The sequence below is a fragment of the Paroedura picta genome, chromosome 6 (genome assembly GCF_049243985.1).
Source record: "Paroedura picta isolate Pp20150507F chromosome 6, Ppicta_v3.0, whole genome shotgun sequence".
In the NCBI taxonomy this organism is placed as follows: domain Eukaryota; kingdom Metazoa; phylum Chordata; class Lepidosauria; order Squamata; family Gekkonidae; genus Paroedura; species Paroedura picta.
The window spans coordinates 84,916,676-84,943,214 of NC_135374.1; the positions used below are offsets into that span (position 1 = coordinate 84,916,676).

General features: G+C 42.3%; 1 protein-coding gene and 1 long non-coding RNA gene across 5 annotated transcripts; one reads left to right on the top strand and one right to left on the bottom strand.

The window, feature by feature from the left end:
* NIPA1 (NIPA magnesium transporter 1) lies at positions 1 to 21,647 on the bottom strand. Of its 3 annotated transcripts, XM_077343411.1 has the most exons (6): positions 21,208 to 21,645; positions 12,018 to 12,065; positions 10,697 to 10,787; positions 8,049 to 8,209; positions 7,309 to 7,567; positions 1 to 108 (listed from the first exon to the last, which is right to left on the bottom strand). In XM_077343411.1, exons 1-6 carry the CDS (start codon positions 21,362 to 21,364, stop codon positions 81 to 83), a joined length of 744 nt encoding a protein of 247 aa, XP_077199526.1. In that variant the 5' UTR covers positions 21,365 to 21,645; the 3' UTR covers positions 1 to 80. The 3 variants fall into 3 exon arrangements, with proteins under 3 accessions (XP_077199526.1, XP_077199524.1, XP_077199525.1); XM_077343409.1 differs by lacking the exon at positions 1 to 108 and having other exon boundaries at positions 173 to 7,567; positions 21,208 to 21,647; XM_077343410.1 differs by lacking the exons at positions 1 to 108; positions 21,208 to 21,645 and adding an exon at positions 12,390 to 12,474 and having other exon boundaries at positions 173 to 7,567.
* LOC143840200 (uncharacterized) lies at positions 12,488 to 26,333 on the top strand. Of its 2 annotated transcripts, none has more exons than XR_013232062.1 (3): positions 12,488 to 12,709; positions 23,664 to 23,766; positions 26,054 to 26,333. It is a non-coding gene; the product is annotated as an uncharacterized LOC143840200 (long non-coding RNA). The 2 variants fall into 2 exon arrangements; XR_013232063.1 differs by lacking the exon at positions 12,488 to 12,709 and adding an exon at positions 21,935 to 22,032.
* The last annotated feature ends 206 nt before the right edge of the window (positions 26,334 to 26,539 follow it).

Here is a 26,539-nt window from a genome sequence, read left to right on the forward strand (position 1 = left end):
TTATTCAATTTTAATCCAATGGTCCAATTTTAATCCAATGTCTGTGGTAACTGGGTTCTTGTAAAATTACTTCTTGAATTTTATTGATTCAGAAAGGAAACCATTTTGCTGAAAGAATTAAGAGAAAGAATGATTATAGTTATAATGAAGTAGAACACATTTGATACAAACATTGAGCTAGAAATGTCTTTATTTTAAAACATTACATATTGATAAATAGGTTGCCAGAGACCGTAATAAATAGCTTTTGCAAATTTACATGAGGCAGTTCCTACATGCCTAGAGCTATTGTTTTAAAGCAAAGTTAAAATTACTGCATGTATATCCCATCTTTATGTACATTGTTTTGGAAACTAATAAAATAAAATTTATTTCTCTTTAACTATATGCAACATAACATTTAAGCAATCAAGCCCACATTATTTGAGTTTTGCTCCCATTCATATTTTACTTGGTTTGTGGTCACATTTTAATTTAACATTCACTACCACAATCTCTTCTGCCTCATATAAAATGGTGAAAATTTCTTTTATCTCAGCTGTATTGACTCTACATAAGAATTTCTCCTTCCAAAGTGCAAACTGATCTGCTTCAGAACAAAAAAACAATTAAGTTTAACATTTGCTAGCACTCCTAGGTCCACAATATGTTACACTTTTAACATGTGCATATAATTTATTTCTATATATAAATGTGTGACAAATATCTGTTGCAAATTCACATACTTTAGAGGTCCAAGCACCAGCCAGCAAGGGTTGGCTGTGGATTCCTGGCACAAGAATACATGGTAGAATTCTTTTTGTTTGCTGCTGCAAAATCCTTGGACTTACTTTAAGTAGATGTTACTGAAATTAATAGGACAATTTTACTTTTTAAAAGATGCATAGATCCGGGGTTCCAGCACAACATGTAATTTTCAGTTCTGTAATTAATGCTGGAATATTTTCAAGTTGAAAACTACTATAAAGAAATACTTTGATATTCATCAAACTAATTTTGTTGTTCTTTTATTGATGCATTAATTTTGACTCCGAGGAATTAAAATATCTATGAAGGCAGGGTTAAAGGCATACCTTACTATAACCATCACTGGATCCACAGAACCCAGCCAGCTACCGCCCGGTATCGCATCTTGCGTTTCTGGGTAAGGTAGTTGAAAGGGCTGCTATGGACCAGCTCCTGGCATTTTGGGAGGAAGCTCTGGCCCTGGATCCATACCAGTCTGGCTTCCGTCCTGATCATGGGGTGGAGACTGTGCTGGTTGCTTTAATGGATGATCTCCGGCACCAACTGGATCGAGGAGGATCGGCCGTTCTCATATTATTAGATCTATCAGCTGCATTTGATGTGGTCGATCACGAGATTTTGGCCCACCGCCTTACTGACACAGGGATAGGAAGAACAGCCCTTAAGTGGCTGACCTCCTTTCTTGAGAACAGGTCGCAAAGGATTGCAGTGAGGGAGAGTTTCCTGTCTCCTTTTCACTTCCTTGAGTGCCACAGGGAACAGTACTCTCCTACAATTTTAACATCTACATGTGCCCTCTTGCCCAGTTGGTCTGGAGTAATGGGCTGGGTTGTCATCAATATGCAGATGACACCCAGCTCTATCTCCTGATGGACAGCTGGCCGGATGTCCCCCCAGAGTCATTTGCCAGGTGTTTGGAAGCAGTGGCTGGAAGAGGAAGAGTCGCCTGAAACTCAACCCCTCCAAAATGGAGGTCCTGTGGCTGGGTCAAAGGGAAGCATGCCCTCCCTGCCTGGATAGGGTGCAACTAACATCTGTGCTTCTAGCCAGGAAATTTGGGAGTGCTCTTTGATGCCTCACTGTCCATGGAGGCTCAGATCGCTAAGGTAGCCCAGACAGTGTTTTTTCATCTGCGCCAAGCTTGGCTACTAGCACCCTACCTGTCTTCTGAACACCTGGCTACTGTGATCCATGCAATGGTCACTTCCAGATTAGGCTTCTGCAACTCGCTCTATGTGGGCCTACCCTTGTCCCTGACCCGGAAACTACAGCTGGTACAGAATGTGGCTGCACGAGTCCTCACTAAGTCATCATGGAGGGCTCATGTCCAGACTTTGCTGGACATCCAGCTACATTGGTTACCAGTCTGCTACCTGATCAAGTTCAAGTCTTGACTTATAAGGCTCTACACGGATTAGGCCCTACTTACTTATGGGACTGCTTACCTCCTTATTCCCTCCACAGAGCCCTCTGCTCTGTGGGTACAAATCTGCTGATGGTCCCAAGGCCCCGGGAAGCGCACCTGGCCTCAACCTGGCCCTACTTGGTGGAATGAGCTCCCAGAAGAGCAGCGGGCCCTGACAGAGCTTTCAAGGTTCTGCAGGGCCTGCAAAACAGAGCTCTTCCACCAGGCATTTGGTTGAGGCTGGGTTGAAGCCCCAGGGTATTCGAGTCTTCCTTCTCCCTGGCTTCCTGGGCTTGGTGCTAGACCAGACCCAACCTTCATCCAGAACATTGCTAACCATATCAGAGACCGCAGGTATGGGTTTTATATCTTATTATCGTCATCTTAATGATAAATGCAATTTTCGTTGATTGTTTTATAGGGTATTTTAAACTGTATGATGTTTTATTGTTAACTGCCACAAGCCAGCTTGCTGGGAACAGTGGTATACAAATTGAATAAATAAATAAGCATGTAAATATAAAAGTAAAAAAAATTATATTCTCAGTGAGAAAATTCTAAAGTCTTTGAAATCCCCTGATCACAGAGTAAGTGTGTCCCAACATGTGAGTAAAGTCTGCCTTTCAGTGCAATTTATTTAGGCCCCCAAAAGTTAAAAAAAAACTTTAATCTGAAACTAAAATATAAGTTAATATTCTTTGTAAACTTCCAGTATTTTTAATTCTGAAGGTGGTTACTTTCATATAATTACATTCAACTTAAGCCAAGATACTTACTAAGAAACAAGTGTATGAAATTAGCTTATTCATATTTGTTAACAAATAGAAATAATTATCTCATACAGATAAACAAATGGAATAGTTATTAAAGCAGACATTTTATGTAGACATGCAAACAGAGCAGTTCTACAACACATTTTCATTGAGAATATCTCCAGAACATGTCCCATTGAAATTAATGGAGGTCATGCAAGACATTTAGTACAACTCCCATTAATTCAACCGGGTTATAGGTTTATTTATCCAAGAGATTTCCTAGTGGATTGTACCCAAAGATTTTTCCAGTGTAAACAGCTTGAGGTTTGCACATGCACTGCTTTTCTGAAACAAATGCTTAATTAAACATACAGTAGTTGCACATATAAATCCATCAAATTATTTATACACAAGATTGTGAATTCTGTTGATATCTGTATAGTTCATAAAAGGTAACACACCAGAGAGACACTATGAAATTCCTTCAGGGTAGGCTTAAATGTAGTATAATACAGTCTACATATGCAACTCACTTAAAATGTTTTGAAAACAACACACTGTAATGACTGTGTGATCATCAATGTGTATCTTAAGTATGAAATTACCTGGAAAGAACAAATCCAGGTTTGAGGAAGACTAAAACTCAGGAGATTAATTGCAAATATTTATTATCCAGTGTAGTATGCTACGAGAAGAGGCTGAAAATGAAAACTTTCACCAAATTAGTAACACAAAACATCCAGAAATAGTAGGAAAGCAGTGACTGGGAAAAATCCCTGCTTTACCAGTATTATTACTATTAATGAATCTACAGAGTTACATGTAAAACTAGAATTACATGCAATCTACAGAAAAACAGAATACTATTATTTGTTGAATGGAGTAGCAAAAATAATATATCTCTATCATCAATTAATAGTTCATAATGCTGCAGATATAAATAATATGCAAGGCCACTAAAATATTTCAAAATTTTGGCTTTTGGCCATAAAATCACCCAATCCCTTTAGGCAACATATTCAAATATAGGGCCACAAATCATTGAATCACTTATGCAATCCCGATAAAGAAGTGCTGCAGAAGTTGATACACTGGATATAGGTGCTTGAGCTGCAAGTGGTTCCACATGAATGTACACACACAAAAATTGTCAGCCAAAAGGAGAAATCTCATAATATACTTGTGCCCTAAGTAGGATGTACAAACAAAACAGATAGCTCAAAAACAGTGATACTTAAGCACCAACTGTGCTTCTTTGGATCATCATTCTTCAATGTGGCACTAGCCTCATTTTATAAGAAAGTGGGTAAGGTCCTTGTCCAGTGGGGCTTTTGGTTGGCAGGCAATTCCCATTTCAAAACAGCAGCCACCAGAAGCTGCGAACCTCCATGAGGTGCAGGCCTCATGTCAAAGATGAAAGTAAATGTGTCTGAAATGACTGTACCTCCCAAGATTTTATTTGATCCCTGGCACCTTAAAAATTTGCCCATGATTTCACATTTTAGGAAAAAAGATTTCTAGTGTTAAGAAATAGATATTTATATTTTCCTGTTACATCTTTAGAGCATGTAATTCATAATTCTATATATTTGCATGTGATGTTGTGTCTGAGTGGTTCTCTGCATAGTGCTTACTTCCAGAAGGCGCCAGTTATTGTGGAAACTAATCTCTTGAATGGATGAGTTTGGGTGGCAAAACATACTTGTGCTACTGACTAACGGCTGGAGAACTGAACGTTCCCCAAGATCTGGCCATCCATCCATCTGAAAAAGTCTCCAGTAAAGAATAGCTGTGTATACAAATATTGAATGTTCATAAAGTACTATGCTGGAAACAGGCACTTTTTAATTAAAAACTATAATGTGAACAAGAAGCATTTGCCATTTTCTAGAATGAAATCCAATTGTGCGTCATAGAAAAAATGGACTGAAGTTAGTCTCAACCAAAGCCTAGAATTAATCCAGTGTAACTTTACTTCAAAGAACACTATGTTAACTGAAGGTATGAAAGACTAAAAATCAATATTTAATCAAGTTTCTGTTTTTATATCCCAAAAGTAGTACGGACACATGATAAAATTTGTTCTAGAATTATGAATCTGCAAGCATGCCTTGCTTTAAAATGTAACATTTCAGAATACCTTTTCCAGGAACTTGGCAAAATACAAATGACTAACATTTGTGTTTTACCCATGTAATTAATTTTCAACTAAATTAATTGATTAATAGCTACTTCACATGTTATAACTTATGCAGACCACCATTAGTTTTCGACATGACAGTGTATGCTTAAAGAGTACACATTGTACATTCTTAAACTAACATTTGAAGCAGCCCTTATTTTATGAAAATTAGAAACTTGGCATATGCCATTTTAAAAAAGGAATCGCAGAACTCCAACTTCACTTATATAGAAAACTGATCATTCTCATGTTGCATTTGGTTAGCTCTCACAGCATGGCACAAACAAATATGACAGGAGTTATCTTTCAATCACCTTGAAGCTAGAGCATAACTGGGCTCATCAGTTTCATAGCACTGGAGACTTTCAAAGGGGGGTGGGGGATGATGCAAATATTAAAGAACACAGATAGGTCTGCGAAAAAAATATTCCTGTACTTTGTTCTTTGGAACAGATACAAAAATAACTCTCCATGACAGCCTTTAAATTAATCAAATACTGATGATGGGCCTACAAACACTGTCAAGCTGTTAAAACAAAATCTGAAGCTTCATGATGGAAAAAACAATCCTTCATGCCTGACACCTGTATCCCAACTTAGTTTTAGTTCTGCAAGTGAGAACTCGATACGTCCAGCTGCACTTCTCTGAGCTCTCCCAACTTAGTTAATTGCATTGAATAGCTGCCAGGCTGTGTCCTATTCCTTTGGAGATGGCTGAAGACACAAGGTCACTTAGCTTGTCTAACCTCTCTGTCTAGAATTAACAGTGTCCTGTAGAGGTTCATTGCACCACAAGCTTCTTCCCACTGAAAAGTGCCAGTTCAAAACCTGACTTCAAAATGTGCTATGAAGGAGTTTGCTACATGAAACTGGAACACTGGGAATAAACACTTCTCCGAACAATACATAATGGAGGTGCAAGAAAAGTTATTGCAATCACCTCAATTAAAAATTCAGGTGTGAAAGTCTCTCTGTAAATATACTGCCCCTTCTGGCTGTTTTTCTTGCTTATAAGCATGAGGACAGCCAAGTGTTAAGAGACAACAGACAAATGCATTCAAATGATGTGATATTTTAGGAATACAAAAGGCACTGAAGTAGTTTCCAAGTGTTTACAAATTATCTACCAAAAAAAGGTAGAAGAATGGTTACAATCTGCCATAGCCCCCTCACAATGTTTTCTGTTGTTCATTAAAAGCTTGTAAAAGAATGACATATATTAATGCACTTCAAACAATTATTGTCAACAAAAGGCATACTTGCAAAGTGTTTACTGAAGTTGGGGGGGCAACTTTTAGCTGGTAAGAGAGGCATGTTTTAAGTAGTATATGCACTGCTCTATTCTTCGGTCAATTCTAAACTTCCTATGATCAGTCTAAAATGCAGATAGTTAGTAAAGGAAATATATACAGATACTGAAACAGTGTTCTCAGAATCCCCCAATAAAGCTGTGAAAACAATAAAAACTGCTACATACCAATAAAATACGGGAGAAAAATTCAATTTCAGTTTTGAGATGTATCTATTTTCCAAAAGGACCATTTATGAGTTATATCATCTGCCAAATTGAGCACAGAAGAAACCAAGTTACTTTAATTCCCAGAGCAGGATCATGGAAAGTAGCCATTTTGAATGGTTCCTCCATTTTAATGGTTCTGATATGCCGAATGCTTCAACTGTTCTCAACCCAAATCACCAGTTAGAGTGAAGAAATATATCAGTCTCTATACTGATATAATTCTTACTCATGTGCATTGAGAATTTTAAGATTATTCCACTTAAACCAGTTTGATGGTTGAAGTGTGGCATCAGTATTCTTAGGAAAACTAATAATTTCATATATTCCATCCAGAAATGAAAGACTCTGGTTTCCTCTTGTCTTAGAAATTAAAGATTCTGTCATTCCTTTGGCCAAGAAATGAAAGGCTCATCATTCTGGCCATCCAATTAATCAGCTATTTGGATCTTAATCAGTCTTCATATTAGGCTTATTCAAATCCCCAATACTGAAACTGAACTCTTTGAAAACTTGTATAAGAACTATTCCAATAGATACAGTAGTGAATCCACAAGCCATCCCTAAGAAATCAACCACTCCCACATTGCTCCATTCTCTGAAAAGGATGGCCGAAGCTAGCAAGACCAGAGTGGTAAATACCACATAGTAGATGGCACCAAACACTGAAGAGTCAAAACATTCCAGAGCCTTGTTAATGTACCTGAACTGAATGATGATGCTACATCCTAATACTGCCAACAGAACCAAACAGAGATACAGTGCTCTTTGACTTGATGGATTATTGTGAAAGATATCTTGAGCCGCCAGTCCTATGCCTTTTGTGCTAGGCACTGTGAAACTTCCTAACAGTGAGCAAATACTGATGTAAACCATAATATTAGTGGGTCCGTGTGCTGGTGCAATCCAAAATATAAGCAGAAGCAGCATGAGGAGGACAACGCAGAGGTAACCCACGAACACTGAAAAACAAAGAATAAAAGCATTGTATAGCTCCACGTAAGCCAAGGGGAAAGGGAAGGTATAACTATTGGCATAAATAAACTCTGTGACAACCTTGTTGTTTACAGAAGATTAACGCAAAACATGACAATCAGAACAGAAAACTTAAACTCTCTTTGATGTGTTCAATATGTACAGCTCTTTAACTTTTGCCATAGACTTCTTGGGAAAGTCTAATTGAATGCAGTAGGCAATGCTTCTGAATGAAGACATTCATGACTCTGGATCAAAGAAATCACAATTAGAGATGCAGCATCAAGAAGTATTAACCTGTCCTCTTTCACAATATAAAATTATAGCCGTTAACACTAAGACAGTGAGATGACTCCTCATATAGGACCAATTTGCTCTGGGTTTTGTTGATTTGTTTTCTTCAATCAATGAGCTCTTGAGATAAGATTTACTTGCTAATATTACTGTCCCACCCAAATAATGAAGTACCTGGGTTTGTGAGCTTCTCTTCAAGCTCTGCCTGAGTAGTGACACTTTCAGATTTCGGAGAATGGATGATGAGAACAACAGAACCGGCACAGCTCAGCAGACAGCCCAACTTGCCAAGAATGTTGAGTTTTTCTTTCAGTAAATAGGAAGCTAAAATAGATCTTTCACATACAAAAAAGGAGAGAAGAAAACTTTTTAATTAAACTTTCAATGCTGTTTATTGGAACTCTCCCTAAGATGTTGTTACCACCTTTTTTCTTCTTTATCAGAAAGTAATTTTTTAAGTTTGTTTACTTGTCTCTATAGTAGAAATATGTCTTGTTGTGGAACTTTGTCAGATCAACCAAATGTCAGTTTGACATCTAGTGGGAAGATGTTACCCCGTCAAGGAAAAGATATACCACCTTTAAAATGCTATGGTGAGAGAGAACGTCTCTTAAAGGATTAACTTAACTTTAAGTGATATAGTACAAAATACTCAGTCTCTAAAGATATTTAGATAGATTCAAGTGGATAGCCATGTTGGTCTGAAGTAGCACAACAAAATTTGAGTCCAATGACACCTGTAAGACCAACAAAGATTTATTCAGGGCATGAGCTTTCATGTGTATGCACACTTTCTCAGACAATGGAACAGGGATCATAAGAGTACAGATATAAGGAGAAAGTAAATTAGTAGCAAATTAGTAAACAGCATCACAACATCCTAAATATGCAGTATAATAATCCCTTGCTAGAAAAGCAGATCAGTCCTTTGGGTTCAGTTGTTGTTCATAAAAACATTGGGGGAATAAAACTGTTAACATTAGTGATAAATGGCAGATACCTTCCCAGTTGTGCAAAGAAGTAAGAGACTTGTTGCTGGTCCCATCAATCTCCATCCAAACATGGAGGCAACCTCACAAGTGACAAGCCCTGCTGAGTTTGTTAAACTGTCCTGAGACAAGGGAGTTAGAGTCTAAATTACATTACATACTTACATCACATTATAGTCTCATTGTCCCAAATAAAATGAAAAAGAGAGGATTGTAAGGAATGTGGATATAAAAGTTGAATGAGGTTAGCATATGTGGTGAGATAAGAAACGGATATGCTTGTTGAGTCCTGGGGATTCCACAGTTTTGAGTGTTGTAATAACTTGCATTTCTGCAATCTCCCATCTAATCTGTTCATGAAGTTTTTTTGCATTAAAACAGCTACTTTGAGATCCCTTATCCAGGATAGTTTTATTCCCCCAATTCTTTTGTGAATTACAATTAAACCCAAAGGACTGATCTGCTTTTCTAGCAAGGGCTTATCATACTGCATATTTAGGATGTTGTGACGCTGTTTAGTAATTTGCTACTAATTTACTTTCTTCTTATAGCTGTACTCTGATGATCCCTGTTCCATTGTCTGAGGAAGTGTTCAGGTACATGAAAGCTCATGCCTTAAATAATTCTAAAGATATTTGTAAGGCTTTTTAAAAGGTTCATGATATGGAGTTGGAGGTAAATATAGATTTGTACCTCTTGCCTACATATAAGGTCATGTGGAGGTTGTTAATTTTTTAAAGACAGGTTGGCTAGATCAGACCAAAATGCCATCTATTTAATAGTCATTCTGGAATATGTAAATGAACAAGGTTTCTGTTTGGTGTTTTGAGGTTGCATTTTAGTATTTTTATTATTTGTCCCAACTCGCTATATAAAATTCCACTAACAAATATTTTTATTTCCAAATCCGGTGCCTGGAATAAGGAAAAGCAAAACATGGTGGGGCTAGTAACTAGTGCAAAACAGAGGAACAAAACTTCAAGTGGACACAAAAAAAAAAAAAGATCACAACAAAGTTGAGCAAACAGGAACAATTCTCACCTGGGCAAAAAACAAATATATAGAATGCAAGTATGCACAAAAGGGCTAGTTGTGTAAGGTCTCATACCCTTTATTAACAGTAGTTAAGAACACACCTATCATCAACTTTGATTATCAAGGTTTTAAATTTCTTGTGTGTTTTTAACAATTATTCCATACATGAAGAATTTTATTTATATACTAGGGGCTACACCCACTTTAAAAGCAGGCCGGGAGCCGGAGGGAGGCTCCCCTCACCCTGTCAACTCTTGCTCCAGGAGCCTGGGAGCTGGTGGCAGCATCCCCCATTCTGCCAGCTCTCACCATGAGGAGGCCAGAGCCAGTAGCTCTGGTGGTGGGCAATCGCTGCAGAAGCCCACAGCACTCCTTGCTCTCTGCGGAGGCAGGGAGGCTGTGCAGAAGGCTGACCATTTACTGTGGAGGCTTGCAGCACTCCTCACCCTGTGTGAAGATGAGGAGCCCAGTCAGAAGGGCCAGCAGCCACAGCAGAGTCCAGCAGCGCTCCTGGCCCCACACAGTGGCAGGGAGGCCAGCCAGAAGGGCAGGCACCTATGGCAGAGGCCACTAAGATTTGTGGCCCCCTTTGGTGGGAAAAGCCTCTGATTGGACCTCAGTGGGGGAGGGCCCCCTCTTAGTGAGGGCCAATCATAGCCCCCCCCCTCGATGTTTCCTGACAGTACACCTGCTACTCTGAGTGGCCCAAGGGCCAATGAGTGGTCTATCACCTTGTCAGTTTCCATGTTCATGCTTTTATTATGAAGGATATCAAATACAGTTAAATAAAATCCTTACCCAAATGGAACTCCAAGAGCCCCAAGGGGAGTCACTAAAACGGTAGGAACTGCAGTGTAGGCTAAGAAATTCCCAATCTGACCCAGAGCCACTGTGAAAGGAACCACAAAGATATTTTTAGAAAGAGCAAAACATAGCTTCCAATGTTTATCCCCAAATACTAAGGAAAATAATGTTATCATTGTATTGCTGGGCATTTTGAAAGCATTTCAGTGTTACCAGAAATTTCCAGGTGAGCACAACTTTGTTTAAAAAAACACCACCACCAATATTACAGTATCATCCCTCCCTCTACTCCCCAAAGTCCCCATTTGCTTGAAGTTTTGCATTGCTGAATACTGTAGATGTCTGTTGCCTGTAAATATAAAAACAAAGCCACAACAAAAAAATCCCACTTTAACATAACATTTCCAGCACTTACAGTCATTGTTATAAAAATTACCCTTAGACTTGAACCAAGGCATATCCTTAAGCTAGAAAATCAGCTGGTTCCTGCACTTGTTTACAACAACATATTTTAAGTCCTTAACATTAAACATTTCTTATAAAACAATATGAACTTTAATCTAGTATTTATAAAAAGAAAATAAAAAAGGAAAAAAAACCTTTATCATGACATTTACAGCTACTTTAGCCGAATATTTTTTTTTAAAGGGGGGAAAAAAGAGAGAAGCCCACTTTATCATAACATTTGCAGCTCTTAAATTCTTCAATTCAAATTGTTTTAAAATCTACAGTTACTGTAAGTATTAATGCCATCCATACAGAAACAGAATATAGAAAAAATGTCAGCCAACCCCCCTTGCCTCCTTCCAGTCTTCTTAAGGAGGTCTCAATTCGAGGCTTAGGAAATGAAGTTGTGCCCTTTTCCACAGAATATCTGCCAATGATTCTTGAAACAGTTGTACCTCCTGATCTCCAATCTGGGGTGTGTTAGGACCATTTTTTTCCTGGGAAGCTCTTTGGTTTAAAATGTGAGTATTGTCATAAATTCCACAAGATGCATCATGTTTACAGTTATACAGGAAATACCAAAAGAGGTGAAGAATAAAAAGCCTTTTCTTTTTTAAAGAACCACAATTTGTAATACCTAAAAAAAACAAAATGCATCATAGCTTAATCAAAAAGACCATTTAGAAGATGTGTTATCCAAAATCTTCAAACAAGGAACAAATTAGTAAAATCGGTAACAAAACATGAAAAATAATACCAATCTAGCTGCATAGCTTGGCATCTGGCACAAATACCATCCCTTATTTGAAAATCAGATACAAAGAAGCTACTTCACTGTGTAAATCACTTAAAGATAGAAGATACTTACTTGCAATAGTGCCTGACCACCATACTATGTCAGTTAAATATGAAGTTCCTAGAAAAATGAGGAAATAGCATATCAAAACCACCAGAAGATATATACAACTGTGCTGTGACAGGTCTAGTTCTGGTTCAGCCAGCACTATCTATGATCTCTTTGAACTGTACAAATGCTATAATTGGCTGTATCTGGGGGTAATAAACAGCATGTTACTGGTGTCAGTTCACTGGCTGTAACTGTAAAGTATATGCATATAAAAGTCCATGGAATCTCATTCTGAAGTGCCTGTGCATTCCTTAGCCAGAATTATTTAAATTGGCTTTAAATTTCCCTTCAAGATGTCTTCCGCCTCAGGAGAACAGACTGTTGGATACTTACCAGGAAGGGTCCTTATCCTATGAGAGGACATCTTGTCCCTCCCAAAGTTATCGTCAAACTAGTCAGCAAGTACACTTCTTGTCTCAATCATATATTTGCCTGTTTTTTCTTATTTATATTATTGCTCTGTACTTGTTGCTCTGTACTTGTGTGTTTTGTTGCCTAGAGTTGACATCATAATCTAACTGGAGTTACCAAAACTGAAGAGGACAACTCTCACTGGCAAAAGAGAGGAAATCATTTTTTTAAATTGTTTCTGCCTGCCTGATTGGATGGTGGGAATCTTCCATCTTTTCCTCAGAGGAGAAGGACCAGTCACAGTAAGTATCCAATAGTCTAACTTTCTCCAAATTGGTCACCATCAGTATCAAGGTCTACTCCAGTGATTCTCAACCTGGGTTCCTTGTAACCACAAGATTACTCCTGAGCTCTGGAAGGGCTACTTCTGCTGGAAGGGCATTTACCGTATTTGCCGGCGAATAAGATGACTGGGTGTATAAGACGACCCCCCAACATTTCCACTCAAAATATAGAGTTTGTTATATTACATTACAGTACTATGGGCCACTATTGGCAGCTATGTCTATCCCAACTGAAGTGCACCCGGCGTATAGGACGACCCCCCCCCACTTGGAGGCATGTTTTTCAGGGGGGGGGGAGTAGTCTTATACGCCAGCAAATACTGTAATTTTAAAATATTTATATTTTATTTTTTTAACTAACTTGAGGAGGAGTCAGAAGAACAGAGTGGCTTTCTGTTTATCTGTTTGGTCGGCAGTGGCCTTGTTAAATTCACACACAATGGAAAAGGAATGAGATAAAATAGCTGAATCTGCTGTACTCGCCACATTGGCTCCTTCCACTCCCCCCCCCCTCCGAATTTCTTTTTAGAGTCCCGCCAACAGAAAACGGATGGTGGAAGATTGTTGCAAGTTCCACAGAGTCTACTCTCCAAAGCACTCATTTTCTCCAGGGCAACTGATTTCTATAGCACCAACCAGTAGTCTGGAGATGAGCTGTAATTCCAGGGGATTTCCATGTCCCACCTGGAGGCTGGCATCCATAGCTGAGATGCAAGGACTGTGCTCAGTCTGCACAAAAATTACTTTCCCCCCAGGTCTTTGTTCAAATGCTGAAAATCATATTTGCATGGAGCTGGTGAGTCAGGATATGTATTGATTCCATGGGCAGTGGGGGGTGGGGGGGTCAGAGGTAAACCTTTAGTGATATTAAATTTAACTTGGTGTTATGTTTTTACTATTCTCTTCCCTCAGCCTGCAGCCCAGTAGTCTTGATAGCTGTTTTCTCTAACTAGTGCACTACCTTAATCTGTAGATATTAAGTTTTCTTGTTTGAGAGTAGACTGTGATTCAAAGTCATCCTTGCATGTCATAATCACTTGCTCATGCTTAGACATGCAAGCACAGGAGAAAGACTGAAGTAATTGGGGAACTGCCCATTCTCATTGTACATGCAGCTTTTACTAGTGTTCCCCAGGCCACTAGGAACATGGAAGGTTGCATTTTTCACTAAGCAGTAATATCAGGGCTCCCTCAGCCTCACCTACCTTACAGGGTGTTGTGAGGGAAGGTGATTGTAAGCAAGTTTGAGACTCCTGGTAGAGAAAAGTGGCATTTAAAAATCAACCCTTCTTCTTATATAACCTAAGGTTCCCTTGGGAGAGACTTTAGGTTTAGTGGTTAAAATCAGGTCATCTTTTCTTATGCACTTTATCTCCGTGCTCTTTTATTCATTTGATTCCTGACCAATTTTCAGCCCACACTCTTCTCAATGGAGAAGAATTTGTAATGAACAGGATGTTTCCTGGTCTAGGGAGGAAATTTGCTCTAGCTGTCTCTGAAACTACTACAAAGACATTAGATTGGACTCTCTTCAGCAAATTCAAATTCTCTTCAACTCGATTCCTCTCACTTCCGTGTCCTTATCTAGGTCTATGAGGTGGTGCCATTTCTGACAGGAATTCTTTTTTTTTTTTTGGTAATTTCTCACAAAATTTAATAAATTCTTCTTACTTAAGTTTCTTCCTATAGAGGGAAAAACTAGTTGTGGGTAAGCATGTGCAAAAAAAAAAAAAACACCAAACAAACAAACCAAAACACACACACACACACAAAAAACCCTGGACCATTTCAGATTTGGTCTGAATTGATTTGTGTGAAATCCAAAGCACCTGAAGCACCCTTCCATGGCTCAGATTCACTGAATCGATTTAGCTGAATCTAAAGTGATCTGGCACCATTAAAGTCAATGGCACCATTAAAATCAATGGGAAATTTCCCCTTCCATGGGGGAGGGCAGGGGTTTGAAGTGGAGGCATCAAATTTGCAATTTAGCTGTAGGAGCCTCTCCTCAAAAGAACATCCAAGTTTTAAAAAAATGGACCAGGGGGTTTAATTCTATGGGTCTCCAGAAAGGTTGCCCGCACCCAACCTCCATTGATTCCATGGGCAAGACAAGAACAGAGATTCTTTTTTTCCTCATTATTGGAAAAAATAGAGATTGGATGGGGGTATCCTCTTTGGGTACCAGTAGAATTTGATCCCCTAGTCCAGCCTTTTTTGAAACTTAGGGGTTCTTTTGCAGAGAGTCTCCCACAGCTACACTGCAAATTTGGTGCCTCTAGCTCAACCCATCTTCAGGTCATGGAATAGACAGAAGAGGAAAATTGTGGACTCTTTCAAATTTAAACTGTCCAGTCTCCACAGGGCTGAATTGCACCTGAATTGTAGTTTGGTTATCTGTCCAAGGCTGATTTGGGCAGTTTAACTACAGGGGTAGGTGAATTTGGACCCGATAAGTCCAAAAAGTATCTGACTCAATAATGAACTGAATTGTACTTGCCTAGTTGTGGGCTTTACTTTTTATCACAACGCTGTTATCAAATATGATTGACCCCTACACACTTCCCCAATCTGAAGTTTCCCCCCCTCCAAAGTAAATGTTGTTCCCATACACACTGATCTGCCCTTTTGACATGTTTTCTTTGTTATTAAAAATGAAGTTCACTGTCCTACCCTGTCATTGACAGGTCTTTTGGCTTTAACAGCCTCGAGACTTAGAAGGAAGGTGTAGAGCTCTCTTTTCTTTAACCTTTGTCATAATAGCACTGAGACATTGTTACCACCAAAGAAATGGAAGATTTTATTTTACAATGAGGAAAAGAGTAGTTGGAAGGAGGAATTAAGCTTGTATACATTAGACGTATTCAGAAGTTATGAGTTACAGGCTTTAAAATAATTCATAGGCTTTTCTTTCAGACTTAAGTTTTCTTTTAAACTGAGACATTCCACTACTGTGTTTGTCCAAGAACACATCAGTTTTTCTTCAATCTTTCAATCTATTCAGTTCCACTGAACTCTCCCAGCTTCTAAAAGCTGCCACCCTTCTCAGAAGTACCAGTATCCCACTGAGGAATCTGAAGCACTTTCTCACACACATGAGTCTGAGGAAATTCTTTTACCTAATTTCCTCCATTCAACTTGGCTGGGATCCTCCTTCTCTCCTTAGAAGAATTCTCCTTCCAATTTAGCCTGAATCGTATTGCCCAGATTCTCACTACCAAACATCTGCCCCAGTCATCCAGATACTGTGTGGATTAGCTGTTAGTAAAAACTCAGTTCTCTGACCAAATTTTCTTTTCAGAGCAGGTGGTCAGCTAAGGATCTGTCAGACTGGTCTCTGAACCAGCATCCAATCAGAATTACCCTCAAATCAGACTCCGAATCAAACTCTCTCTAGCACATAGTTTGTATATCAACTTCTCAGCTGTTGCTGGTTAATTGGAGTGCTCAATAGCTGCCTTTTGCTCTGGCTCTCTGCCTAGTGAAGATTTTTGACCCTTCATTTATTACTTCAGCACTTGGACCTTATTGACTTTCAAATTGCTGTCTGTCATGCTGGTATATTTTCAGATTTAGGATTCCATAATACTGATCTTACTGCCTGGATACCAGGACAAACATTTGATAACATAATTGCCCAATCCAATCTCCAATTTAAAGCTGATATAATTTTTGTAGCTTTAAAATGTTTTATTTGTTTGTTTGTTTGTTTATTTATTATGTTTATATAACCATCCTCCCCAAAGGCTCATGGGAGTTTACATACAACTTAGAAACTATATAAGAAACAATCCATACATATAAATAACTATAACATTTATTCTTTTATTTATTTATTCATATTTTTATACCGCCCTCCCCGAAGGCTCAGAACTGAAACTATACATGAAACCATACATATAATAACATTCATATTATTAACTGGTATAACTGGGTAACAGTATAACATAACAGTATAACATTATAACATAAACAGTGGTAACTTGAACAGGTCTAGGAGTCTTAGTGGGTTTCTGGGGGAGGGGAGGGGCAGGGGCCCTGCAGATTAATGTTACTAACTGATAATTATAACAGTGCTAACAGTACAACATACAAACAGTATAACAGTACAATCAGGTCCAGGAGCAGAATGCATTGATAGATTTCTGGGAGGGAGGGAGAAGGGGCCCTGCAGATGCTGTTGGTTATGCCTAGTCTCAACCAAATGCCTGGTAGAAGAGCTCCCTTTTGCAGGCCCTGCAGAACAGTTTTAGCTCCGTCAGGGCCCCGATCTCCTCTAGCTCATTTCACCTGGTGGGGGCCAGGACATAGAAGGCTCTGGCCCTGGTTGAAGCCAGGCAGGGATCATTAGCTGGTTGGTGTTGGCGGAGCGTAGAGCTCTTGTGGGTGGCATAGGCAGGGAGGCGGTCCCTCAGGTACACTGGGCCCTGACCCTGCGTATGGCCTTGAAGGTAATTACCAGAACCTTTAGCCTGATCTGGAATTCAACTGGCAACCATTGTAGTTGGTGGAGAATGGGCCGAATGTGGGCCCTCCATGGTGTTGCTGTGAGGACCCTGGCTGCTGCATTTTAGACCAGTTGTAGTTTCCAGGTCAAAACTAAAGGCAGGCCTGCATACAGTGAGTTACAGAAATCCAGTCTAGGTAAAGGTAAAGGTATCCCCTGTGCAAGCACCGAGTCATGTCTCACCCTTGGGGTGACACCCTCCAGCGTTTTCATGGCAGACTCAATACGGGGTGGTTTGCCAGTGCCTTCCCCAGTCATTACCGTTTACCCCCCAGCAAGCTGGGTACTCATTTTACCGACCTCGGGAGGATGGAAGGCTGAGTCGACCTTGAGCCGGCTGCTGGGATTGAACTCCCAGCCTCATGGGCAAAGCTTTCAGACAGCTGCCTTACCACTCTGCGCCACAAGAGGCTCGCTAAAATCCAGTCTAAGGGAAACCAAAAACTATTGCTTTCAGAATTCTTTTTGAACAATTTCTTTCATACAACATACCATTTTAGAAGTTACAATGAAGACTCAGAGAGGATATTTTTGATTTCTTTTGGCCTACGTTAAGAAAGCTTAGCAATATGAACATAGAATCATGTCCAAGTTGTGTTAAAACCAGACATCATATGTTAATGACTATCTAAGTTAATGAACGGAGCTGTCGAGATGAGTTAACACATGTAACCATCAATTTTTCTTCTGTATTTCAGTTGTTTGTCTAAAATACCAGACTTATGGGTGACTAGTAAAAAAGCCCATTGTATCCGAAATACAATGGGCGCTAGCAGACTGGGGCAGAATAAAAGGTGGCTTACTGTTGAGCGGGTGGGCTCCCTGGCGACGTCTTCTGGCTGGCGGCCATTTTATTTACGGAGGCGGCGTGTGCCGGGCCGCTAGGGGCCTGGGGAGCTGTTTTCTCCCTCCCCCCCCCGATTTGGAAAAAAGCTCCCCAGGCCCCGGGGAAGGCGCTCTGCGGCTCTGTGAGCCGCAGAGCGCCTTCCCCGGGGCTTGGGGAGCCTTTTTCGTTCCCCCCAAGCCTTCTCCCGGCCGGCGGAGAGGCCGGGAGAAGGCGGCCAGGCCCACCCGCCCCCGAGGCTCTCCCAAGCCTTCTCCCGGGCGGCGGAGCAGCCTCGTGGCGTCTATGACACCACAAGGCCGCTCCGCAGGCCGGGAGAAGGCGGCCAGGCCCACCCGCCCCCGAGGTTCTCCCAAGCCTTCTCCCGGGCGGTGGAGCGGCCTTGCGGCGTCTACGATGCCACAAGGCCGCTCTGCAGGCCGGGAGAAGGCGGCCAGGCCCACCCGCCCCCCAAGGCTCTCCCAAGCCTTCTCCCGGGCGGCGGAGCGGCCTCACGGCGTCTACGACGCCGCGAGGCCGCTCCGCCGCCCGGGAGAAGGCTGCGCGCCCGACCGCTCACCCGTGGCTGTCTGCGCGGCTCGGCTGAAGCAGGCAATGGGGAGCCGCGCTTTGCGCGGCTCCCCATTGCCTGCTTGGGGCGGGATGGACACTTGGAGGGGCCAATCAGGAGCCGCTTCGCAGCTCCTGATTGGCCCCTCTGAGTTTTTATCCCGGACAGGGCCTGCCCTAACTCCTCCCACAGTGCCCTTACTGCTTTATTTAAAGATGGTAAGTTTTGATTAGCCACAGTCAACCAAAGTATCAAGGACATTTTCTGTTATTTTACCACGTTTTGTTTAGGTAGGAGGACTAAAAATGATTTTGCAGCAGGACAAAATGGTATGCAGACTATGGTTTCCAGGCCTAGTTGCTGGAATGGAACAATCGCTAATGTTCTCACTAGCAAACATTTGTGCGTATATGATTTGAGAATATTAGATCTATTCATCTCCACAGCTAAAAGAAAATCCATTTCCTGTTGCTTTCTGGAGTACATAATCAAGATCAGTATTCCCTAGTGTGTAAACACATGAAGTTGCTTTATACTAAATCCTACAATTGGACCATCAAGATCAGTACTCCAACTGGCAGTGGCTCTCCACTCAGAAGCTTAGATGGAGATCTTGCATGTCACCCACAACATGACTACACTTGCTGCAAAAAATAAATATACACTAGTTGTGTCAGACGCACAGGAAACTCACAACAAAACTTATTCAAAAGAAAAGAGTTTTATTGATTAGCACTATACGCATTGGACTGAAAGTCAAATCTGACCAGAGGCCAGATTTGCCCCAGCTTATCAATACATTTCTCCCGCCCAAAACTTGACAGTTCCCAAGGAGGGGGGTAGGAGAGAAAAGACATGTGTGTTAAAACAACAGGATTCCATTCTCCCAGCCTTGAGAGAGGTGACAACAACCCTGTGAGCCCACAACAAGATAAAGGTTAACATAACATCACTACTCTACTTTATAGCTTACAAACTACAAGGCCAGGGCAAGCAGGCGCCAGGCCCAATCAAGCAATATAACTGACATGGAGGAACTCAGGCTAATTTATGACAGAGATTCTACAATCCTGACAAGTTGCAGAGATCATCTGTACTGAAGACTCATCTGCGCAATATATCTAGTCAAGGTGCCAGATGGCCTTAGGGTCAGCCCTGCTTGGCTATAAAACTTAGACCTATCATCCTCTGGTAGCTTAGCCTACCTTGCAGGATTGTTGAGAAGATAACATGAAAGAGAAGGAGCAAATCACATCTACTGCCCTGAGTTGTTTGGGGAATTGGACTTCAAAATACTCTGCATTTATCTTGTACACCCCAAAGAGGAGTTGGGCATATGCATTTTAACACAGCAGTACCATGCATCCACTTTTGAAACTAAGGGAACTTCCAGAAACAGATTTATGCATCTTGACCTTTATCAACCTGTGGGGACTCTTTACACTTAAACTCATTCAAATTCCTTGCAGTTCATCAGAGAAACCACTCTTCTGTAGTATCTAACACTGAATGCTCTTTATATCTGACCACAAAAAGAAACCTTACAATATAACAAGCTCCAGTATCCTGGGATCACACCTTCTTCATTTCTTGGCCAGATTCCAATTATTTGTCCTTCAGAGAGCAACTCAATGTGCTCCAGCGGGCAATGCATGCTCCATGACTTCCCTGGGAGACTGCATTACATTCGGAGGATAAAGCAGGTGTCCGGAGACTGAATTCATTTTGCTTTGATCCACACGGCACAACGTACAAATACCATCATAGCCACTGGAGGCAAGAGCTCTCTGGAAAGTTTGCCTTTTTCAAGAGTCAGCTGCAAGAGGGCCACAAGAGATCAAAATAAGGCTGGGGGGGGGGGCGTATGAGAGGGAGATAATGACCAGAGATGGGGCTGAAGTCCCTTGCAATTGCTGTCCCAGCCAAAAGGGTCCCTTCTCAAGCACGTGCACAAAGGAAGACGGGGATGGCCTGTGAGCCTGCCTGGGAGGAAGCTTGCCTGGCATCGGTCCTCTGCACCAGCTCGCCCTTCCAGCAAGGGAGGCATGGCAGAGAGGGGCGTGGCCATGGAGCGAGCGTGGCGCTTTCCCCCAGCGTTTTGTCTTACTAAGTCAACCCTAGACCAGGATCGCAGCCCCGGACAATTATCTCCCCCAGCATGCAGGCACCCAGCAACTCCTGACATCGCGGGAGTTTAAACCCGAGAGGAGGATCAGGGGAAAAGCAAAAAATGTGAGAAGTTGCCTATATGGGCAGCAGCCAGAGATAACCACGGGGTTCTAGAAATCGAAATGTGCAGCGATCAGATGTGACCTGTAGTTTTTGGGGTTGGGGTTGTATCCCCCCCCCCAAAAAAAAGCAACCCCACACACCCGGGGTGGGGAGGGGGAATCTGACTCGGGCCGGTCGCATGGATGCGGGCGCGTTTAGCCGCAGCTGGGATGCGACCAGAAACGCCTGCTGCAAGTCACCCCTCCACCCACCCCGGTGTGCCAAGGCAGGCAGAAGCCCCGGGAAGGGATCGGGAGCGCGCGCAGGCCGTGCGAGCCCCGTACCTCGTCCTCTCGCCCGCACGATGCCTTTCTTCTGCAACACGAACGTGGACCCGTTCACCAGGCTGGAGACCACCGCCACGCTCAAGCCCAGCGACACCGCAGCCGGGCCCGGGCTCGGCGCTGCCCCGTCTCCGCCCGCTGCGGTACCGACCATCATGCCCTCGCCCGGGCGGCGCTGGCAGCACAGGCACCGGCCGACCGCTCCGCCGCGCGTCCTCCCAGAAGCCGGCCGGGAACCGGCAGCGGCTGTGCGGGACCCGCCTTGAAGCGCAAGCTCCGCCCACGCGCCGCTGCCGCCCAGAGCTCAGCGCCCTCTGGCCCCCGAACGCCCGCAGTCCGCTCGACCGCCTTCATGCCCTCCGCCGGGCGCGCTGGGGACGGACGAGGGAGGCAGGCGGGCGCATGTTGCCCCCGCCCGCCCCGAGAAACTTCGCATTAAGGAGCGCCAGCCGCACCCGCGAGGGAAGGAGGCGGGGCTCTGCGCCACGATAACGTCATGGCATTGCACCATGACGTCATGCCCATGCAGGCCGAGGACGACGTTGCTGCGGGGTACACCGAAGATGCGCCGCAGGGGGAAGAGAGAGGATACTTGCGTTGGCGAGAAGGGGGGGACCGGGCTCTGCTGGTAGACGGCGTCCTGGGATGTTCTCGCAAATTAATTACTATGCGGCGGCAGCAGCAGCAGCAGCAGCAGCAGCAGCAGCAGCAGCAGCAGCAGCAGCTTAAAAAAAACTATGGGCAAATGTATTAATCGTTTATTACATTCTCAAACATGGAATGCCCTTTTTCACGTGGCCCAATCCCACGCAGTTTTACTCTGGAGTAAGTCACTCGAGTTCAGTGAGTCTTCCTCACTTTCAGGCTTTCTTGCTTAGGATGTATTGCTCCTTCTTCATATGTTGTACATATATACTAGTGTATAAGCTAAAGGGATCTCACTTCATGGGAATCTCCTGCAGAGAGCTGGAGAAAAAAATCCATGAACAGCATCCAAATATGTGAGTCCAGATTAGAGTTGGCAAACTCCAGGAGAGTTCAGAAGAAAATGGTAAAGCATCAAATCCTAAATAATTTCTGTCGGTCTTTATTTTAAACCATAAGTGAAGGCACATCAAAGTGAGGTCACGGGTATTTAGGATTTGATGTTATATTCTACAGTGGACTTATCCTGATCTTACCATTTTCCTCTGACCCCTCTACTGATCTGGTGGCATTTCTAGGTCTGGAAAACCTGCAGTATTACAACTATTTTTCAGGTGACACAGATCGATTCCTCTGTTTGTCCTTCCTTTTCCTACCCCCACCCTGAGCTTCATCCCCAAATCTCCAGGAATTTCCTAACAGAGTTGGCAGGCCTAGTCTAGGAGGAACTCGTTGGCTTTTAAGGTGCTGCTGGACATAAATGTTGTTGTACCAGGACAAACAGGTCTACTCACCTTCTGAGGTATCAAGAAATCCATATAGATTGTGTTGTGTTGCCAACCTCCACGTGGGGCCTGGAAATCTCCCAGCATCACAATTGATCTCCAGATGAAAGGGATCACTTCCCTTGGAGAAAGTGGACTCCGTAGCATTATACTCCATTAGACCTCCCCAGTCTGGGTATTTGTGTGTGGAGAGGTGGGAGCGTTCTTATGCTTCTCAGACCATATTAAGATCATCGTAATCTAACAAGAGAGAGCTCTTATGGGACTGGGCACTATAGAAATCCAATAATAAAATCAAGATGAACAAACACACTTTTATTATTCACAGTGCTTTATTATCCTTTTTTGCTTGCTTTAAGATTCATACTTCTCCTTTAAGTTGGAATTTATTGTTGATTTAGAGGTAATATGTTGTGGTGTGCTTTCTTAACCTCATAGTAGAACCAGTGGGATGAAGTGCTAAAGAAGTGCATCACATACTTAACTGCAGGTAACAGAACCTTTAAGATATAGACATAGGGTGTGGGTGTGGGTGCATTTGGACCTTGAAGAGGTCTAATCTAGATCCTTTCACAAATTGTACTGGGGTGTTTATATCTTTATATCCTACCTTTCTATTCAAAGAACACCCAAGGCAGCTAACAAACGTCAAACATCCTATAATAATAAAAATATAAAATAGCCTATTATTAACAAACAAAATAGTACTAGCTTTCTTTTTTATAGGCAGCTCCAAGAGGTGGGGCTGAGCAGGTAGAAAACTTAATAGCAGGTTTTCCCGAGGCAAAAGGCAACACCAGATTGCAGCTCCTTTCTGAGGTATGAGCAGGGTGGGGCAGAGCAGGTGGAAAAGCAGCTGACTTGAGCCCCCCTATATTGCCCCCCCCATCCCATTAGTGGCCCTGGCTCTGACTGGGCAAATGCCTGGAGATTGTAGGGGTGGAGCCGAAGACGAATACGGTTGAGGGAAGGGGGACCTTAGAAGGGTGCAAAGCCATTAAGCAGCCATTTTCTCCATGGATACAGATTTCCGTCAACTGGCAATCCATTTTAATAGCAGAAGATGTCCAGCCCTCGACGTGGAGACTGGCAACCCTAGTTATCAATGAGCAAAGACTGGCAAGCCCAGGTGAGCAAAATCTTTCTGCAGCCTTGACTGTTCACCCATTCCTCCCTTAGCATTATGTGGAGTCAGGAATAACAGCTAAACTTCAATTAAACTAATTAATGATGGGATAAAATGACATTTCAAAGGCAGTCACTGGATTAATTTTTATGTATCTGCAATGACAGGACTAAAGTGCTCATCATTAGCTGCACTGTGAGGGGCCACTTGAATCAGTCCCATGAGTAGGTGTTCTTTCTCTCATTTGTTTCCGTGCCATTCAAGCTGCTGCTAGGAATGTTTGGCAGCAGCTTGAAGGCAAAAACACACAAGTAGGAACCGATCCAGATTGTGAACTGATCCATACACAAACATATGAAGTGTTCTCCAAATGACTGTATCTTCCCTATCATGAGTAATTAAGTTCTACTCAGCTCAATGAGACATGCCTCCTGAAGTGACAGCCATTTATTCTTTTCCTGGTATTTAAGTTGCACATATTCAAACCAAAGTTTGAGCTGTATCTGAAGAAGTGTGCTTGCACACAAAAGCTTTTTATACCTTGAATGAAACTTTGTTGGTCTTAAAAGTGCAACTGGACTCAAACTTTGTTCTGCTGCTTCAGACCAACATGGCTACCTAATCAGAATCTATATTCAGGCCACTAGTCGGTGCTTCCAAATTTTACACCATAAACAGGATCATTTTTAAACTGCTACTACAACTGAATGTAGTAAGCTGAAATACTGTGCATTTTTTAAAAATGGTATAAAGTTTTATTTACTATTTTTCAGAACAAAATATTTAATCTAGAGGCAACATAACACTTCAAAATCACATAGCAAGAAGAACAAGCAAGTTAGCTTAACACTTTTCAAAGACTTGTGTTAGGTGGCACAGACCTCAAGTATCCTCTATACCAGGGGTAGTCAACCTGTGGTCCTCCAGATGTTCATGGACCACAATTCCCATGAGCCCCTGCCAGCATTTGCTGGCAGGGGCTCATGGGAATTGTAGTCCATGAACATCTGGAGGACCACAGGTTGACTACCCCTGCTCTATACTGCTATCTATTATGATATGAACATATCATAGTCCAGTCCTTAGTGCATCAGAAACCAAAGGAGCCTCTTTTTTTCCAGCTTCTTAGCTCTATATTGCTTTGGCCAAGCAGCAGCAGGTGATGATGGCACCCAGTTGGGCACACATTCTTGCTCTAGAACAGGGATAGTCAAAATGTGGTTCCCCAGATGTCCATGTACTATAATTCCCATGAGACCCTGCCAGCATCATGCAGAGGCCACAGTTTGGCCAACTCTGCTCTAGAAGGTTTCCTTACTACTCTTGATTCCCTCCCTTATCCTGTGGGCTACAAGTTCACATGAGAAGCTACGGTAATTACATTTCCAGATCTGACTTTGAAGCTGATCAGTGCTATGTAGGCAGAGAGACCCAATTAGCAACGCCTACAAGACGGAATAAGTCCATTACTATTCGTGGTAACCCTTGAGAGGAATTGGGATTGCTATGCCACACAAGGAGAGACAGAGATAGGTTCCTAACTACCTTGCTAGCTGAGAGAGAGAGAGGAGACTGAGTGAAGGACGCCCATGAAGGAGGAAATTGCCCTAAAGGTAACAATCTGGAGACAGACAAGGAATGACTTTTAACAGGAAAAAGGAGGAACTGTCCTCACTATCCTATCTACTTATGTCATTGCTGCCTCCTTCATGTGTCCAAAGAAGAAGAAGAGTTGGTTCTTATATGCCGCTTTTCTCTACCCCGAGTCTCAAAGCGGCTTACAGCCGCCTTCCCTTTCCTCTCCCCACAACAGACACCCTGTGAGAGAGAGCTCTGATATCACTGCTCGGTCAGAACAGCTTTATCAGAGCCATGGCGAGCCCAAGGTCACCCAGCTGGCAGCATGTGGAGGAGTGCAGAATCGAACCCGGCATGCCAGATTAGAAGTCGACACTCCTAACCACTATACCAAACTGGCACGCAGATTGAGTTTCCTTTCCTCCATTTATTATTTTAGGGTGAAGTAGTAACGCCCATTTTGCCTCCTCCTCCTGCCATATATGCAAACCAGGCCTCTGGTCACATGGTAGCAAAATATAAGTCTCACCTTTTCCCCAAGGCCCTTGGAAGCTTGAAATGGTGAAGTGTAATATACTGGCCTTTTTCTAGCTTGATTGTATTCTTCCTCTGTGTTAGGGTTAGGGTTCATTCTGAACACTTGCAAGAATGAGATAGAAATGTTTTGAGTAAATATATGCATAAGCATATTGATTCCTTTTCCTTTGTACAGGCCCAAGGAATAAAGAGAGAAGACTCCTACTAGAATTATTGGCACACTTTCCCAAGCCATTCACCTCCAAAGTTCTCTTCCATGGAAACATCAATCTACAGCTGGATGGAATCTTTTCCTTGACACTCACTTTTAAATTTCTGTAGTTCAGTCAGGAAGCAGCCAGTTTCAACTGTAGGGTGGAGCACCAGCACTAATGATAAATTAATCCTGTCATTACTTACTTGCTGCACTGGGCTTGATTTGGATTAAACACTTTGGGATGACAATAAATTGCTAAAAGATATTTTGACCCAGGCAGTTTGCATTTGATTCACTTTTTCCCTGCCTTGGAAGTTTATAGGCCAGTAGCTGCCATCATAATTTGTATGTAGTAATACATAGCGAGTATAAGTGCCTAGGCAAGCATTTCAGAAAGTTTAGCAGTGACCCTGAATAGCAATCACTTCCTACTAAATATGGATATGTGAAATGCTTGCAGCCAGA